Source organism: Musa acuminata, chromosome BXJ2-3 (genome assembly GCF_036884655.1).
Source record: "Musa acuminata AAA Group cultivar baxijiao chromosome BXJ2-3, Cavendish_Baxijiao_AAA, whole genome shotgun sequence".
NCBI lineage: Eukaryota > Viridiplantae > Streptophyta > Magnoliopsida > Zingiberales > Musaceae > Musa > Musa acuminata.
The window spans coordinates 31,364,401-31,383,220 of NC_088340.1; the positions used below are offsets into that span (position 1 = coordinate 31,364,401).

General features: G+C 40.0%; 2 protein-coding genes across 2 annotated transcripts; one reads left to right on the forward strand and one right to left on the reverse strand.

The window, feature by feature from the left end:
* Positions 1-11,241: 11,241 nt before the first annotated feature.
* LOC103978465 (large ribosomal subunit protein eL43) lies at positions 11,242-14,199 on the reverse strand. The gene is made up of 5 exons (XM_009394259.3): positions 14,084-14,199; positions 13,409-13,448; positions 13,226-13,314; positions 11,605-11,687; positions 11,242-11,521 (listed from the first exon to the last, which is right to left on the reverse strand). The coding sequence occupies exons 1-5, from the start codon at positions 14,084-14,086 to the stop codon at positions 11,458-11,460; spliced, it is 279 nt and encodes a 92-aa protein (XP_009392534.1). The 5' UTR covers positions 14,087-14,199; the 3' UTR covers positions 11,242-11,457.
* Positions 14,200-16,048: 1,849 nt separating this feature from the next.
* Positions 16,049-17,349, forward strand: LOC103978473 (probable purine permease 4). Its single transcript, XM_009394267.3, has one exon. It carries the CDS (start codon positions 16,181-16,183, stop codon positions 17,168-17,170), a length of 990 nt encoding a protein of 329 aa, XP_009392542.2. The 5' UTR covers positions 16,049-16,180; the 3' UTR covers positions 17,171-17,349.
* Positions 17,350-18,820: the final 1,471 nt, after the last annotated feature.

Consider the following 18,820-nt stretch of genomic DNA (forward strand, 5'->3'; position numbering starts at 1 on the left):
CAAGATTGACATCCTTAATAGAAGCTTAATCTTGTGAGGGCATGATCGCATATAAGATTTTCTCAACTGCACGAGAAAATCTCTGAGCAGGAAAATCCTCTTTGCTAATATGTATAAATAGTCATCAAGTTCACTATCTCAAGCATACTATGTAATTACATTTCATACTCTATCAGTGACAACAATCATCATTTCTTGGAGGGCACCCACTCGAAACCGTCCTCGTCCTCGACCTATGCCTCAAACCCTTCTATGTTATCAACATCAAGGGGATCTCCATTGACGGGGTGCTCCTAGCCATCATGATGAGAAGTCAAAGCAAGCTATCAGTAGAGCAATACAAACAAAGTGTTTGATGCTTGTCCATAATAGTTTTTAGTTCTTATTTTCTACTATTTTCTCCTTTTTTTATATTTTCTAAAGAGTATATTGTACTGGGTATAAAACATTATTGTCAGCCTCATTTTATTTATTGTCAGAGTTTTTATTTCATATTTTCATCATGTAAAATTTAAAAAATATTTTTAGTTATATGACACCGAGCGATGGGGAAAATGACCCAAAATAATATCGATCTCACGTGCCACTAGCTTATTTTATAGTTTGCAGCCTATCAATATGAAACATCAACTATCTCATAACCTTAAAACCTCCTGGGTGGCGCTAGGGAGGATGAAGCTTTAGGTATATAAGCCCCCTTTATGTGCACTACTCCATATTATTCGAATCCTTTTTTAGCTACATTCAGCTCGTATTCGAATCACTTTTGAGCCTAATAAAAGCTAATTGCTTTATGTTGCTTTGGATCCTGATTTTCTTATTCTTTTCATGTGTGATGATAAAAAAGTACTCTCATTTGTCTTTCTGACCTTTTCTTTGTTATGCATGTCCTTTATGGATCGCACAAGGTTAAGATTTCGATTGACCATTCCAGATACATATTGTTTGAGTGTCACACACCTTAGACAATCCCAGTGAAGGATATGATAGAATGGCATCAAAGCAAGTAAAACAAGCATCAAATTGCCATGGTAGAATAGTGTGGCAAAACCAGCATTGTTGTACAACATGGGCAAAAATAATGCAGTGTGGCAAAACCAGCATTGTTGTCCAACATGGGCAAAAATAATGCATGATTTGTTCTCGAGAATAAATAAGCACTCAGCACAAAAACTAGCAAAACTACTTAAGTGGAGTGTGGCATATGTAGTGATGTTCCCATGGTGCAAGAGTTCTCCCACACAAAATAAGCAAAAGTTGAAAGGCGACCTTAATGACATAGAAGTCCTAATGAAAGAGTGGTCGAGTTGGAGCTGCAACTTGACCTTGTCAACCAAAAGTTAACATAATTTACATAAGTGGGGAGCTTTTTGAAGTGATAGAGCCCATGCAAACAGGGTTGGAATCTCGACTGGATCAATTGGAGCTCCGAATCAAAAGGTTGACAGATAACACGAGAGGGTTTATGCAATACTTACAAGGGCAAGCAAGAGACTTCACAACTCAAGTTTCAATACTCATGTAAGCTACACATGCAAGTGGAGGAATATCCGGCGACCATCTCTTTGTTAGGATCGGTGAATTAGTGTAGCGGATTAAAACTTATAAGTTTGAAAACGAATTCGTAAATACGAGGAGATTTTGTTTCATAGTAACTTGAGTAGATGAAAACCTAAAACTAGCAGTAGTGTAAATAATAATTTCAGGAAAGTAAAAACTCACACATTCAAGAAACACAATAATTTAAAGTGGTTCGGTCAAAATGACCTATATCCACTTGCGAAGCCTTCTTCGATGAGGCTCCCAACTTCTACTAGCAAATCACTTTGAAATAGAAGGACAAATACCCCTCTTACAACCTTTTACAAGTGGTTGAGACTCTTACAAATTTTCAACGAGAAAGGAGGTGAACAATCAAGCAATTGAAAATAAGACTTGCTAAAGACTTTGCTAAGACTTTATCTCAATTTCTTACTCATCAAAAGGTTGTCTTCTCTACTGAGAATTGAAGGGTATTTATAGGCCCCAAAAGGATTCAAATTTGGGTTCTAAATTTTGAATTCTCTTGGGTTTCAGAGGCTAGCGATGCCACCGACTGACGGTGGCAGTGCCACCGACTGACGGTGGCAGTGCCACCGCCTGTCAATATCATATCGACCGTTTACTAGCAGTGCCACCGCTCAGTCCAGCGGTGCCACCGCTCAACTCTTGAGTTCTGGGCGGTGCCACCGCCTACACTATTTCAGCTCACTGGTTGGGCTCCAAACTTGGCCCAAACCAGTCTGAATTCGGGCCCAATTGGCCCCTAACCGGGTTATAGGATTAATCCTTAATCCTAACCCTAATTATATGCAAACTACGAGCTTAAAAGATAGTCCTAAGTAAGTTTTTAACTGGCAATGTCGAGTTTTCTTCTGGCGAGTTTTTCGACGAACTTCCGGCGGACTTCCAATACACCCTCGGATTTCTTCCGGCGGACTCCCAATAGGCTCCTGATCTTGTGGCGAGTTCAGCGAGCAACCGAGCCTTCTCGGTGATCTCCACGAACCTCCGACGATCTCTTCGGCGGACTTCCGAAAACTCCGACAAGTCTCCGATTTCCTCTCGGTTGGTTCTGGCAGCATCTCCGATGAATCTTCGGACTTTCGAACACCCACCAAACTTGACTCCGATAGACTTGCTTTATGTCTTCAAGCTATCATAGTTAATCCTGTACATATAAAATAAAACTTCGATCGAGATAATTAATCCTAAGCAATTAATCAAGTTGTCCAGCATGTCATTGGTCCCTCAGACGCTTCGTCCGATTCTTCGGTGCATCATCCTTTCTTGTAGCCTATTGTCCGATCGGTCTGTTGACTCCGCAACTCCGATATCCTTGGCACAATACCCGCTCTTCTTGGCCCGATGCCCGAATTCACAACCCGAAGTCTTCTGTCGATACGTCGACCGATCTGCCGGCCCGACATCCAATCTTCTGACATGTTCCTCCGGCACAACATGATTTTCCAGCTTTAATTATCTCATCTTGATTGAAGCATCCTACGTCACTCAAAATATAGATTAAATCATAAACACATCAAATGGTTTCATCATTAAAATACGAGATTCAACAATCTCCCCATTTTTTATGATGACAACCACTTGATGACGGAGTTAACCTTAACTCCCGAAGTTTAAATAAACTCCCTCTATCAATATGCCATATTGATAGAAACTCTTGGATTCAAAAATCCAAGCAACATGTCATCATAAACTTATGCATAACATGTCATGTCATCAACATACTTCTCCCCCTTTGTCATCAACAAAAAGGAGAGGTACCACAATCAAGTGTTTATTATATAAGTTCAACTCATTGCATGAAAAACATAATTTCTAGTTTTATTATCATGCAGTTTTGAAGCTAGAAAATTTAATAAGTGTTACATCATGCTTAGAACATTCAAGCTATCAAATTTTTGATATGCAAGTTTTACAACCTACATGATAGCACTTTTGCTTCTTTTAAGATAGCAACTTCTACATCATGCAAGCTAGCAAATTAGAGATGTTCAAGAAGGCAACTCTTGTTTCTTGAAGTATGCAAGTTGCAAGCTAGCAAATTTTTGCTTCTCATACAATGTTTGAGCTTGCAATTTTGCTTTCGTTTCAAAGTGCAAGTTTAGCATGTTTAGCATTTTGAGATAGGCAAGATAGCATATTTTTGTATTTTCTTGAGATTTCAAGCTAGCAATTATCGGTGATATTCAAGATAGCAATTTCTTCTCTTTTGAGAAGTGTAATTTTTGCTTTCATCTTGAATTATGCAAGCTAGCTAGTTTGTCTCTTTTCATGATGTCCACGTTAGAAATTCTTGCTCCCCCTTTATCATTGTCAAAAAGAAGGGAAGACCCTTATATCAATTTTCAGATTATGACAAAGGTAAGTATCAATCTTATTTGTATATCATTATATATTCAAATTAAAATATACATAATTTCAAAAACCTTATTTTTCATTCATGACACCGAAAAATAAATCAATCATCATTAATGAGCATATCATACATGATACTCAAACAATAAAATTTTTAAGCATTTATCAACATGTTGATCATGATACCAAACATTCATCATTTAAAGCATTCATGATACTCATCATATGCAATACATCATGTACATCATTATCATAAGTATTGCATACATCATTTCAAATTCATGAATATTTCATCATTGCATGCATCATACCAAATCATAAAGTATAAATCATCATTGCATGCATGATTCCAAATCATCATTTTATCATAAAATGATAATTATTGATTTTCACATTATTTCAAAAAAATCAAAGTGTTGCATGCATTTTTATCTAAGGGAAAAATCAGGATATTGCATGCATTTTTATCTAAGGAAAAAATCATAGTGTTGCATGTATCATTCCAAAACATTTAAAGTCATGCAAGTCATAAATACAAAGAAATCATGTCATGAAAGATAAAATCATTTTAATACCAAAAGACATGATTCATATAGTAAATATCTTCTTTAAATAAAATATCAAGAAAAATCATAGGAGTACAAAGAAGAGATCGTATTTTAAAAGAAAATGAAGTAATAAATCCAAGAACTCACAAGGAAAAATCATGATTCATTTAGAAAATCTCCTCTTAAGAAAATATCAAGTAGAATCATAGGAGATCGATTAATGAGAAATTTTGATTCATAATAAAATCTCATGTATCAAATGTCGAGAAATCAAAATGATGATTCATAAAAAATCACAAGTTATATTCAATTCATGAATACCGAAAGAACATTCAAGATTCATTTGGATAATTTTTCTTCTTTAGTAAATGACAAGAAGAAACATGGGAGTTAAAAAAAATAAGATCTTGATTCATAAGCAATTTCAAGTTATAAATCATGAAAAATTAAGATCATGATTTTGATAAAGATTTATTCAAATTTAAATCATCAAAATTAATTTCATGGTCCAAGAGATTCATAAAAGTGATATAAATAGATTCATTAATCTCCCTTTTGGAAAAATCAAGAAAGTAGGAAAAATAAATTTTTCTAAGAGAAACCTTTTCTCTTTTTAGTTGTTTCAATTCATGTGATTTATTTTATTTATGTCAAGTAAATACATGCATCAATATTTAAAACCAAAAAATGAATTTGGTCATGAAAACCATCAAGATCACTAAATCACAATAATCATCGTTTACAACCTTAAAATCTCATGCATAAAATCGTCAATCATGTTATCAAAACATTTAATATTTTCATTATATCATTATGCATTACTTCAAATCAAATATGATTTTATTTAATCAAAATCAAGAAATAACAATGGAAATCAACATGAGACACATTATTACTTCTTAACCACATATAGCATGATTTCATAGGTATTTTCAATCAAAATCATTTTGTTTATCATAAATATGTAATTTTCATGATTATTTTCAAAATTACTAGAATGATAAGCATGATTCCTAATTTTTGCATTTTCTTTATTAAATTATTAAACATATAATTTTCAAGAAAATTAATTCTAAACTAAATAAAAAAGGAAAATACATCATGAAAAGCATCATGTAATTTCGAAGTAAATTAAGGGGGTTTTGATTACCTCATCGTTGAATGTCGTTAAGACGTAGTTTGCCACCTCGTCTTTCTTGATTTTCTCCGCGTCTTCGGAGGAGCTCGATTCATCCCACTTTATGTTCTTTTTCTTACGTTCAAAGCAAGTAGTTCCGTTCTTTTTGTTCTTAAATTTTTGTTTCTTTAATTTTTTAAATTTCTTAATGAGTAGTTCTTGTTCACCATCACTTGAGCTTATGCTCGAGTGGTCTTCATGTGTTCTATGTCCCAAATCCTTCCTGTCCTTTGGAAGGTTGTTCTCAAGTTCTCTTTTTGTCACATTGTTCATTTCGTAGGTCATTAAAGACCCAATTAGTTCTTCGAGAGGAAATGTCTTAAGGTTCTGGGCCTCTTAAATGGCCGTAACTTTTGGATCCCAACTTTTTGGAAGGGATCTTAAGATTTTAGTTACTAGTTCAAAGTTAGAAAAAACTTTTACTAAGAGTTTTGAGTCCATTGATGACATCCGTGAAACGGATGTACATGTCTCCAATCGATTCACTTGGTTTCATTCGGAAAAGTTTGTAAGAGTGCATAAGAATGTTAATTTTGGACTCTTTCACTCGGCTAGTGCCTTCATGAGTGACCTCAAGAGTTCTTCAAATATCAAAAGCCGAATCACAAATCGAAACACGATTAAATTCATTTTTGTTAAGTGCACGATATATAGCATTCATAGACTTTGCGGTTAAAGCAAAAACTTTCTTCTCCGATTCATCCCATTCGCTCATCGGAAGAGAAGATTTTTGAAATCCATTTTCGATAATATTCCAAAGCTTGAGATTCAACGATAGTAAGAAAACTCTCATTCGAGTTTTCCAATAAGTGTAGTCTGTCCCATTGAAAAAGAGAGAACGAATAAGAGAGTGACCCTCTTGAAAGCTGTAAAGAGTCATTTCTATTTGGGTGTTAAACCAAAGTAGAAAACCGTAGCTCTGATACCAATTGTTAGGATTGGAGCGGCACTAAGAGAGGGGGGGGGGGGTGAATTAGTGCAGCGGATTAAAACTCATAAGTTTGAAAATGAATTCGTAAATATGAGGAGATTTCGTTTTGATAGTAACTTGAGTAGATAAAAACCGAAAACTAGCAGTAGTGTAAATAACAATTTCAAGAAAGTAAGAACTCACACATTCAAGAAATACACTAATTTAAAGTGGTTCGGTCAAAATAACTTACATCCACTTATGAAGCCTTCTTCGATGAGGCTCCCAGCTTCCACTAGCAAATTACTTTGAAGGGAAAGGACAAATATCCCTCTTACAACCTTTTACAAGTTTTTCACACTCTTACAAATTTTCAACGAGAAAGAAGGAGGCGAACACTCAAGCAATTGAAAATAAGACTTGCTAAAGACTTTGCTAAGGCTTTATCCCAATTTCTTACTCATCAAAAGGTTATTTTCTCTGTTAAGAATTGAGGGATATTTATAGGCCCCAAGAGGATTCAAATTTGGGCTCCAAATTTTGAATTCTCTTGGGTTTCCGAGGCTGGCGGTGGCACCGCTTGTCAATGTCATATCGACCATTTACTGGCGGTGCCACCGCTCAGTCCAGCAATGCCACCGCTCAACTCTCGGGTTCTGGGCGGTGCCACCGCCTATTCTGGCGGTGCCACCGCCTACACTATTTCAGCTCACTGGTTGGGCTCCAAACTTGGCCCAAACAAGTCCGAATTCGGGCCCAATTGGCCGCTAACCGGATTATAGGATTAACCCTTAATCTTAACCCTAATTATATGCAAACTGCGAGCTTAAAAGATAGTTCTATGCAAGTTTTTAACCGGCAACGTTGAGTTTCCTTCCGGCGAGTTTTTCGGCGAACTTCCGGTGGACTTCCAATACACCCTCGGATTTCTTCCGGCGGACTCCCAATAGGCTCCCGATCTTGTGGCGAGTTCAGCGAGCAACCGAGCCTTCTCGGTGATCTCCACGAACCTCCGACGATCTCTTCGGCGGACTTCCGAAAACTCCGACAAGTCTCCGATTTCCTCTCGGTTGGTTCCGACAGCATCTCCGATGAATCTTCGGACTTTCGAACACCCACCAAACTTGACTCCGATAGACTTGCTTTATGTCTTCAAGCTATCATAGTTAATCCTGTACATATAAAATAAAACTTCGATCGAGATAATTAATCCTAAGTAATTAATCAAGTTGTCCAGCATGTCATTGGTCCCTCAGACGCTTCGTCCGATTCTTCGGTGCATCATCCTTTCTTGTAGCCTATTGCCCGATCGGTCTGTTGACTCCGCAACTCCGATATCCTTGGCGCAATACCCGCTCTTCTTGGCCCGATGCCCGAATTCACAACCCGAAGTCTTCTGTCGATACGTCGACCGATCTGCCGGCCCGACATCCAATCTTCTGACATATTCCTCCGGCACAACATGATTTTTCTGCTTTAATTGTCTCATCCTGATCGAAGCATCCTGCTCACTCAAAACGTAGATTAAATCATAAATACATATCAAGTGGTTTCATCATCAAAATACAAGATTCAACACTCTCATCGAGATTAAGGGCTCTAGAACCTTAAAGCTACGAGGGTGCTCAGGATGCCAAAGAGTTAGAAGACTTCCTCTTCAATATGGAGTAGTACTTCAGAGTAAGCCGACTTGAATATAAAGATTCCAAGGTATTGTTCGGTGATGCAAAATTGTGGTGGCACACACAATGGAAAGAAATGCAACAAGATCATTATAACATTGACACTTAGGAAGCCTTGAAGAAGGAATTGCGAACTTCGTTCACGCTAAATACATAGAGATCATTGCATGGCACAAATTGCAACAACTTTGCCAAACCTCTACTATCAAAGACTATGTAAAGTAATTTTCATTGATATTAGACATTCAAGATATGTTCAAGGAAGATAAACTTTTCTACTTCCTCAATGGTCTAAAATCGTTTGCTAAACAAGAGTTACATCGTCAGAATATCTATGCGCTAGAAAGTGCAATCAACGATACAAAACGGCTTATAGATTTCTCTATAATGAAAAAAAAAAAAAAGAAGTTCTCATCAAAAAGGGATCTATGAGAGCTTCTACGTGGAATTACTCAAAGAAGAAAAGTGCTTTGCTAGGACTTAGATATAGAGGCAATATCCCAAAGTCCAAGATATCATTTGTGTGGTTGAAAGCATCCGATGTTGGAATGCTCGCAGTGAAAGGAGATACTCAATACCCTTACACCTTCTTTCTAACCAGAGAATGGTAGAGCGAAAGCAAAATCATTCGGCTCGAGTATATCGAGCTCAAGTAGTGACAAATCATCATCAAGACCTTGCATGGGAGCTATATGTTTGTTAAACACATTATGATGTGAAGTATGAGAGAAACCAAAACAAAGGCCAAAGAAGAAGATTGACTCTCTAAGCTCAAGTTTGTCAGAGTCGAGTAGTGACAAAAGATCACCACAACAATCTTACACTGGGGCGATGCAACTATTGAATGCATTGCAATGTCACTTGAGAGAGTAGTCTAAGGCAATGTCGAAAGAGACAAAGGCATATGATAACCTACTGATGTTCATGAACATCAAGCCGAAAGGGAAGGCGATTCACGTATTAGTGGACACACAAGCCACACACAATTTTGTAACAAATCGAGAGACAAAATGACTCATATTAAAGATGGCAAAAAAGTTAGAGCCGAATGAAGACAATCAATTCGGAGGCTAAACCTATCTCTATATTAGCAAAGGGAGTTAATAATAAGATAGAAGATTGGAGTAGAAGTACCAACTTGGCACTTCCCTTAGACAATTTTCAAGTTGTTCTTAGGGTAGAGTTTCTATAAGAGGCAAAAGCAAATACCTATGCCATTCTTGAATTCTCTAGTTCTGATTGATAGTGACTTTCCATGCATGATGGTACTTTTGAAGGAAGCTTTGAAAGACATAATTTTGGCTATGCAAGTGATGAAAGAATTAAGGTAGGAAGACTTAACTCATCCCACAATAATATGGCTGGAGTCAAAAGGCCTCAATGTAGGGCAAGGGTCAATCACGATAGATGCACTTGAAGAATATGCCGATGTGCCAGGATCTCAGTTGCCAAAGCTCTCTCCACAGAGGCACAAGGTGGAATGGCAATTGGAACTTAACGAAGGAGTCGAAAATCCAATCAACCATCCACATTAGGCATCATTTTCGGAGTGAGAGAAACTCTGAAACCCCTTAAATAAGCTGTTGGGCAACAAATAGTTTTAAAGTTTATATTCGCTCGTGGATAACCCCGTGCTCTCGAGAGGTGAGACTGATCGAGCAATTGTTAATACCAAGCAAACGACCAAAAAATTAGAGTTTGTGATGGCCATACAACAAGAGGATGGTGGTGACCACATCAAAAAGTTGTAGTCTGATTGGCAAAAGATTAAAATAAAAATATTTTCTAAGTCATAAGGTATACAGAAGCAACTAATCAGTAGAGATAAGATTGCAACAACCTCGAGTCTAGGAGGAAATCGACTACCCAAGTACTTGGGCAAGAAAACATCACGAGATGAGGCAAGGTACCATAGTGGCGGATCTTTTGAGCACTGACCAAACTTGTGCACAGAAAGCATCGGAGAGCACATTTTCGATTGCAAATGGGGTGTGGAGGATCCCATAAGCATGACCAAAGTTATTACATAAGCACTCTATAAGGGCGAAACCTGAGTTAGATTCGAGCAACACTTCTAGCACTCCAAAAGTGTGATGGCGAAAAGCAAGTAAAATCAAATAATCAGCTGGAAGCAAGGAGTACAACGTAAGAAAATTGGATGAATCCATTCCGAGGAACTCAATTCTCCTCACCTATGCAATAGAGATCTATACCAATCGAAAGTCCCATCAAATGAAAGATGCGAGAGATCAACTTTGCTGCAGGGGAAAGCCAAGGACTCTTCAAGTTCTATGAACGGTGAAGGTCCAACCAACATGTAATAGTCAAGCTTTTACATGTTGACACCGACAAAGGGCTTGAATGCAGAATATGAAAGCTCTTCTCTTGCTAACTAACAAATCTGAATGACTCAAGAATAAGTGTTCTAACTCAGCCAACTTCCCCAGCTGAACCAACTTAGCGATGACGAGTTGCAACCAAGTGGACGGATCAAATCAAAATCGACGACTCAACAAAAGCAGAGATAAGTTATGACAAAGGATGCAACACTCTTTGAAACCCTATTTTGTGTGCAATCCGTTTTCAAAACCCTTTCAAAAAACAAATTGTTTTGGATCCCAATTATCTTACCCTTTTTGTGTGCAATGATATATTAAATTACCCACACTTTTTATTTGTTGTATAAATCCTTTGTGGACTATATTGCAAGTGCATGTCGTTCGAGTGTGTAAAATCTAAACTAACCCTTGCTAATGCATATCTCGTTTGAGTGTCGCACGTCATCCGTAAAAATTACTCGAGTATTGCTAGGCAATGCTAGCTAAAACCATTATAGAGTGACAATACTATCGTCAACTCGAGGACGAGCCTGATGGTGATGACGAAGCCCGACGAGGGTTGCCAAGGTGATCGTCCTCCCCTTCGAACACTGCTACAACTGGAGGGGCAGACAGAACAGGAGCTGATGAAGAAAATGTTTCAGACACAAACTAAACAAAACAATAATATCAGAAACAGTCAAATGATTCCAGATTCTTCTCTTCTAATCATCCAAGAAAAAGGCAATTGTAGTTGCAGATGCAAATTATGTCAATTCCATAGCCAAGGAAGCTCCTGGCAGTAACAACAATCTTAAAGCTACTACATTTACCCTACATCACATAATCAAAGTTTTCGGATATAATATTCGATAAGGCCCGTCCTGGAACTTAAGCTGCATCATCAGCTCTCAGTTTGTTCTCTCAATCGACGAATAGTGCTCCTCACAGTTACAGCACTAGCAGTGCTGCAAGCAATGCAGTATCGAAAATGTAAGAAATAGACTAATCTATCTAATTAGGTGACACACTAGAGTAGCAGTAGACTCACTTCAATGTATAAGCACCGCCTGCCTTGACCTTGCCGCAATCCTTACAGCCCCAAATCCCAACTGCTTTTCTCTTCACAGCATACTGCAACAGTACCAAGCCCAAAATATTATAAGTTTTACTAATAAAAAAAGCACAATAGATCATATTAAAAAAAAAAGTGTCAACACAATGGCTAAATATATAATGATAACAACAATAAAAGGTGTAGTAACCCAACTAGTTAGGGTCAACTACATGATCAATATAGGTGAGCAATATTGTAACATCACTATTTAATGTCACGTGGAAAGTGGACTAAAACTTAGAATGACTTATAAAGGGATCTGATGGGTGATAGATGTACTACCATCAAGCATTTTGGACCAGTGGTCCAAGCTCAACGAAATCAAGATCGAGTATCACATCATGTTAGGTTATCACAATTGGTATTCGAGTCAACATTAGAACATGATAAAAGAACCAAGTAGGAAAAGATTAGGAATAAAGGGCACGTCACGACGTGAAGCCATCACTAAGCTATGCCTCACATGTCACAGAATACCAGAGTCTGATTCTGGACTATTTTGGGGCTTGACAAGGACGTCAATTCCTTAAGCGAGAGAGATTGCAACACTCCGGCTTAGTCCCACATTGAAAGCAAACTAAGGCTTAGAATGGCTTCTAAGGATCATGAGATATACAAAGTTAACAACGACATTCACTTCGGCTTATGCATTTAAGTTTTGAGCTAGTGGTCCAAGCGCTATTAATATCAGCTTACACATTTGAGCTAGTGGTTTAGGCTCAATGAAGTTAACAAATCCATTATGGTCGTGACACAAATAAATGATTTAATAACTTTAACCAAAAAGCCAAGAGTTATAAGATTTTGAGAAATTATCAATCAGGTAATTCAACATTGTTCACAGGAGCACAATTAGTCATTTAATTATAATGAGAAATGTGGCACGATTCATTATCAATATATTGGCAAATGAGACATATCTGTCACCTATTTACTTTCAAAAATCACAACCATAATAGTAAGGGGGACAAGCATAATATCCATAACCTTCTTCGGACAGTAAAAATGAAATCACAAAAACATGATAGTGTTGAAATTACTCCTAAAAGGCAAAAAGAAAAGAAAAAATAGACTAGTCAAGAAACAAAAACTGAAATATATATCAAAATAAAAAAAAAGACAAACCAAAATGTTTAACCTATCGACACATTAACATTTCAAACTTTAGAGAAGGTAACACACACACACACACACACACACACACGCACACACAAATATATATCAAATTAGAAAAAGGTTGAGTTACACCAAAATGTTTAGTCCATTGGCTTGTTCGCATTTCAAACTCTAGAGAAGTTGACATACATCCATATATGTCATTAGAAAGAGAGCAACTAAAAGTTTGATTGAACTCAACACCCACCATATAAGATTGTCAGTCTAAATATGCAAATAGCATCGCTCTAGTTATTATGCCATTTCAGCTAATCAAGTCAGATGCAAATACCAGCAGAGAGGTTAATTGCCAAGCTAACACCCTGAGCACTAAGGAATGAGATTTTTGCAAGGTTACTTAGCAAGCAAGCAACAACACTCGATGCAAAAGAAATCATACCTTTCCGCAGAACTCACAGAAGTACTTTGCATGCTGAGAAACCTCCATTTTCTTGATTTGCTTCCTCAAACTTGCACCATACCTGGTACCTGAAAAGCACAGAAAAAAAAGAAACAGAAGAAAATTAAAACTTATAATGGTTCTTGCATCAGCATAACCAACGTTTGGAGATATAGGATATACCGTATTTGCCAACAATTCCGGCCTTCTTGGTGCGCTTCGTCTGCAATCAAATGAAAAGAAGTAGCCTTAGATATCAGAAAAATTCAATCAAGTGAAGATACATGGCCGACGGTAGCAAATCACAACTCAGCCGATGCTCATTCGGGAGCACCACCATAGAAGTAGTAGTGAGATTGATGTCCACTGACTCAACTTAGTAAATCTAGTGCATAAACAGGACAATAGAAGACTTCTTATTACATAGAGATATATGCTATCCCTTGCATTGATCTAGGAGTGACGCCAAAATCTATGCCCACAAGTTCTCAAACACAATCACTCTGTACTAAAATAAAAACACCTTTTTCAGTACGTTTGCAATGGATCAAAAACTATTTCAAAACATAATTTTTCAGAGATTATAATCGGTCACAAAATGAGTTCTTTTGCGCGAGTATCAACGATCTGAAAACAAAGATCATCTCCAACCATTTCGTTGACCAGCAATATCTCAATGTCCATCGAATCATCCATCACAGTTCAACACTCAAAGATATATCAAATGAATACGAAAGGAACTCCAAACAAAAGATGATAGATTTCCAGCCATTCCCCGCTTCTCTGTCTCTACCATCATCCAATTTGAAGAGGGGTCGAGAAGGAATACCAAAAAACCGAAGCGAACAAAACGCATACCATTGCTCGGAAGACCTAAACGCCGAGCGAGAACTCCGAAGAACAGACGGAAGAATCGGCCGCGACTTCCCCCAACTTTTGCCCTTTATAGCCAAAACCCTAATCTAGAACAGAAGGCGGATCGAGCAATCGCGGCCGTTCGATGTCCCAAGTTCCCGAGCTGGCCAGGTAGCGTCGAAATCACGATCTCGACCGTCCAGTGCTTGGAGATTCGTGCGCACTCTGAAAACCCGTGAGTTCGAGCCCTCCCGTCGGAAGGAGCAAACAGCGTTCCGCCCTGCAAAACCAGTGCTCTGCCATGGAGCATCATTATCATCTCTTGGGCTTTGGCTTTTGGCGTGGGGAAGGCCTACCCTTCCCTGCCGTGGCGCCATCTTCTGCTTCCAAGGTCGACGAATGAACCCTCTCCGTTTGTCACGCCCGCCGCCCCCCCTCCCTCTCACCAGCTGTGTTGCACGTAACCCTCTCCATTCCTGCTACTCCTCGTTTACTCTTTCTCGTTTCGTCTTTTGAAGACCCTCTCGGTTTCTCTCCGGTGAATTTATATGAAATTTATATTAAAGATAATTTTTTCTTTAAGATAACTTTCTGAAATCTTATAAAAGAATCAAATCTTATTATTAGATTTTTTTTTATTATCTTCGTGGGACACTCGTATACGAATTCCAACATAATTCCTAAATAATGCGAGAGGCAGAGCGCACTAGCGGCACCGCCGAACACATGGCCAAACACCAGGACGCCGCCCAGCACGTTGGCGGAGAGCAGCTTCGTCATGCAGATGCCGCTGTCGACGGGCGACATTAGGAACGCCATCCACGCGGTGCGCACGAAGCGGAACCACCACCCCGTCACCGTGGCCGCTGCTGCCTCCTACTATATGCCACCCGCCCGCTGCTCGCCGCCGTTGCCCGCTGGTGTCATCGGGAAACATAAATTTGCCGATGTCCGCGCGTGCATGCGCCCGACCAAGTGCATGCACTGCGCCGAGCACGCTTTTGAATCCGATGCTTGTCGTGCACCTTTGGAGTGCACGCACTCGCTCGTATTAATGCACCGCGCAAGTGCCACATGGCACCACAGCGTTCCGCCGCAGAGATTTAAAAGGGCCCCATCCCCTACCAACGGAAGCAAGGAATAAAATAAATAAAAAGATTTTTGTTGTTGTTGATGTCGAAATATCTTTTACTGAAGGAATACGTTTAGGATAATATTGAGGTTCCTTTGGATTTTTGTTCTAAACTATCAATCTAATTTTTCATTTATATTACTTATATTTTGATTTAATTATCAAAAGATATATTATTTCTCCTCCAATTAAAATGAAATAGAATCATAGAATGAGATGATATATATATATATATATATATATATATATATATTGGAGAAGGAGGTGGAGGGAGCCTGCAAATTGTTGGAGTTGCCATGGGCAAAGTAGAGACGGGAGAGCGAGGAGGATGGAGATCTCAAGAAGAGGATGATGCAGTCGGTGGCCAAGAGGAGGTTGTTTGACCTCGACCGCCAATTCACCGCCTCTGGGGCTGCCTTCGCCCCCATCACCTCCTGCTCCACCTACATAGATTTGTGTTTCTGCTGATCCAAGAATCTTTCTTTCGACTCTCTCTGTAGGAACCTGCTTGGCCACCATCCACTTTGTGGCAATACAAAGAAAACCTGAAGGGGAACGATTTCGATATGTATTTAGGAAAAGAATAGATGGACATGTGTTGGGATCAAAATCTTGTAAATCATGACAGTAGTACATAAAAAAGCATCGAAATCATTCTCTTTCAGGTTTCTCTGTATTGTAGTAAAGTGATCGTAGCTAAGCTGATTCTTATACACAGAGTTAAAGCATTATTATAATGATTCTTGCATTAGCAGAAGCATCATATATAACTTGTGCCCCTCCCTCCCCCTCCTGTTTCATCTGCGTTCTCCCACAGCCCCATGGAAATCCTCTCCCCTAAGCGAAGCAGTCGCTCCCAACTCGGCCACGAAAGTGGAGGAGGTGATGCGGCCGACTCTGCTGTGGCCGTCTCCGAGACGGTGAACCAGCGGTCGAGGTCGAACACCCTTCTCTTGGCCGCCAACTACATGATCCTCTTCCTGGGCTCTCTGTCCTCATCCCTGCTCTCCCGCTTCTACTTCGTCCATGGCGGCTCCAACCGTTGGGTGGAGACCCTGGTTCAGTCTGCCGGCTTCCCGCTCCTCCTCCTCCCCATATACCTCACTCCGTCTCCCTCCTCTCGTCCCTTCTCTGGCTTCAGTCGTCGTCTTGTTTATGTGTCCCTCCTGCTCGGCCTCCTGCTGGGCGTCAACAATCTGCTCTTCTCCTGCGGCGTGTCCTACCTCTCCGTCTCCACTTCCTCGCTCCTCCTATCGTCGCAGCTCGGTTTCACGCTCCTCCTCTCGGCGCTCCTCGTCCGCCACCCGTTGACCTTCTCCAGTCTCAACTGCGTCGTGCTTTTGACCCTCAGCTCCGTTCTTCTCGCTCTCAACTCGTCCGGTGACCGCCCCCCCGGCGTCGACCGGGGCCACTTCTTCCTCGGCTTCGCCGCCACCCTCGGCGCCGCGGGCCTCTTCGCGGTGTACCTCCCGGTCACGCAGCTGGTCTACCGCGGGGTGAGCGGGTACCGGATGGTGGTGGAGGTGCAGCTGCTGATGGAGGCGGCCGCGACGGCGCTAGCTGCGACGGGGATGGCGGCGAGCGGCGGGTGGCGAAAAGAGGGCGCGTGGGACCTCGGCGGCGCCCGGTACTGGACGGTGGTGGCGGCCACGGTGGTGGGCTGGCAGTTCTGCTTCATGGGCACCGCGGGGATGGTGTTCCTGACGTCCTCCGTGAACAGCGTCATCTGCATGACGGCGCTACTCTCCGTCAACGTGCTGGGCGGCGTCCTGGTGTTCGGCGACGAGTTCGGCGGCGGCAAGGCGGTGGCCCTGGTGCTCTGCCTCTGGGCCTTCAGTTCCTACCTGTACGGAGAGTACAAGAAGAAGAAGGACGAGGCTGTGATGGCAATGGAGGAGGGGAAGGAGACGGAGAGGAGAGAGAGTAGCGAGGTGACTGGAGGTGATAACAGTGCTTGAACAGCTTCTGATCTCTCGTCCTTCCTTATCATAGTCTTCTTCTCTATGTTTTCGGCGTAACGAGGAGTTGTTCTAAGGGAGGAGGTGTTAGGTCGAGAGGGAAAGAGAAGAGATCCACCTCAACCTTGTCAATCTAAGGAAAGATACTGCTGATCTTGTGTTCTTTTCTTACCTTTTTGTTAGAGTCATAGGTTACGGTAGATCATCTTGGATCCGCCGATCTAAATAGCATGTTAACAGTTCGATGCAAGTAAATACAATAAGAGATTAGCGTTACCGAAGCGGACCATTGCCAGGGGACCAGAATAAGGATATCTTGCTTTAGGAAGGATGATGAGAAGTACAAAAAGGCGAGCGAAGGTGACACCAAAGCCATACATAGTGGGATGTGAATCCTTTGCTCTCATGTGTTGGTGTTCTATTCTGGGTTTCCTGTGGGCTCTTTATTCCCTCGCCTTTTGGCAGCTACACACCCATCTCCTTGCCTTTTTTTGGATGCTCATGTCTCTCTCTCTCTCTCTCTCTCTCTCTCTCTCTCTCTCTCTGTCACACACGCACACACACAGGGCTTCATCTTGTCCGAAGGACTGACTTCAAAGGAAGTTTCAGAGAGCACCAATGTCCCTAGAGGAGGACAATGGCTTTGGAAACATTAACAATAAAGGATCCATAAAACAATGGTATACACAGAAAATGAAATTTCAAAATTTTATATATGGATTAATGGATCTGCAGAGTTTTTTAAAAAATAAAAATAAAAAAATTACGAATTATTATTTTCTAAATAGAAATTAACTAAAATCATATTATCTACGTAAAAAATCAAAATCTTAGTCCACCTCTATACATAATAATAAAATTAAGAAACGAAATGATTTCACTTTTTTTTACCTCTATTATAAATAAACATTCATGATAAGTATTTATGTCTTTGACTTTTATTTAGGAAATAATCATGAAGTTACCTTTCAGTTTGCATTGAGATCGTCTTAGTCCTTATAACCACATCATAATTCCGTTTAAGGCCACTTCCATTGAGCACGGCCAAGTTAGGTTAACGGTATTAAGTTGTACACAACCATCTCAATCATTATACACAATACATTTTTCCTATCTTATTTTACTTATTGCGAAACATTGGCCGGTGCGGCATCGACTTAGCTGAGTAAGAATCCTACTTAGAAAATTTAGTGTTCATATTTAATATAGCGAGTTCATAATAAAACATATATTTGTAATTGCTGTGGATGACAAAAATATCATATGATTTATTTAACAAGCAAGCAAGCAAACAATTCATTTAAATATCGTATTGATATGGACATGTTCAGTAGTTATATCATAATCTTCGGACTGATGATATCAAGAACTCAAAAATATGAGGTCTGTGATCAACTCCGCATGTTTCAGCTCGTTATCGTACCTTTTCGGTCCAAGCCATTCCTCTCGTCTTTCGATTTGATTTAAAACCGGACCGACACCACCCCAACAACGACGACATCAACAACTTAGTTGGATCCCATGAACTCATACACCGCACAATACTGTTTCCCTCCCACGTCTCAGCCATTCCTCTCGTCTCAACAACGTCAACCATCCTTTCATGTATGTTCTATTATGAACTCGCCGAAGCACAGTTATAGCAGACTA

Bases quoted from the DNA above. Each gene is read 5' to 3' on its own strand.
- LOC103978465 (XM_009394259.3), bottom strand. The intron at 13,315-13,408 runs GTATATCCTATA...TGTGCTTTTCAG, and splicing joins CGGAATTGTTGGCAAATACG to GTACCAGGTATGGTGCAAGT. The intron at 11,522-11,604 runs GTGAGTCTACTG...CATTGCTTGCAG, and splicing joins GGCGGTGCTTATACATTGAA to CACTGCTAGTGCTGTAACTG.
- LOC103978473 (XM_009394267.3), top strand. From the start codon at position 16,181: ATGATCCTCTTCCTGGGCTCTCTGTCCTCATCCCTGCTCTCCCGCTTC.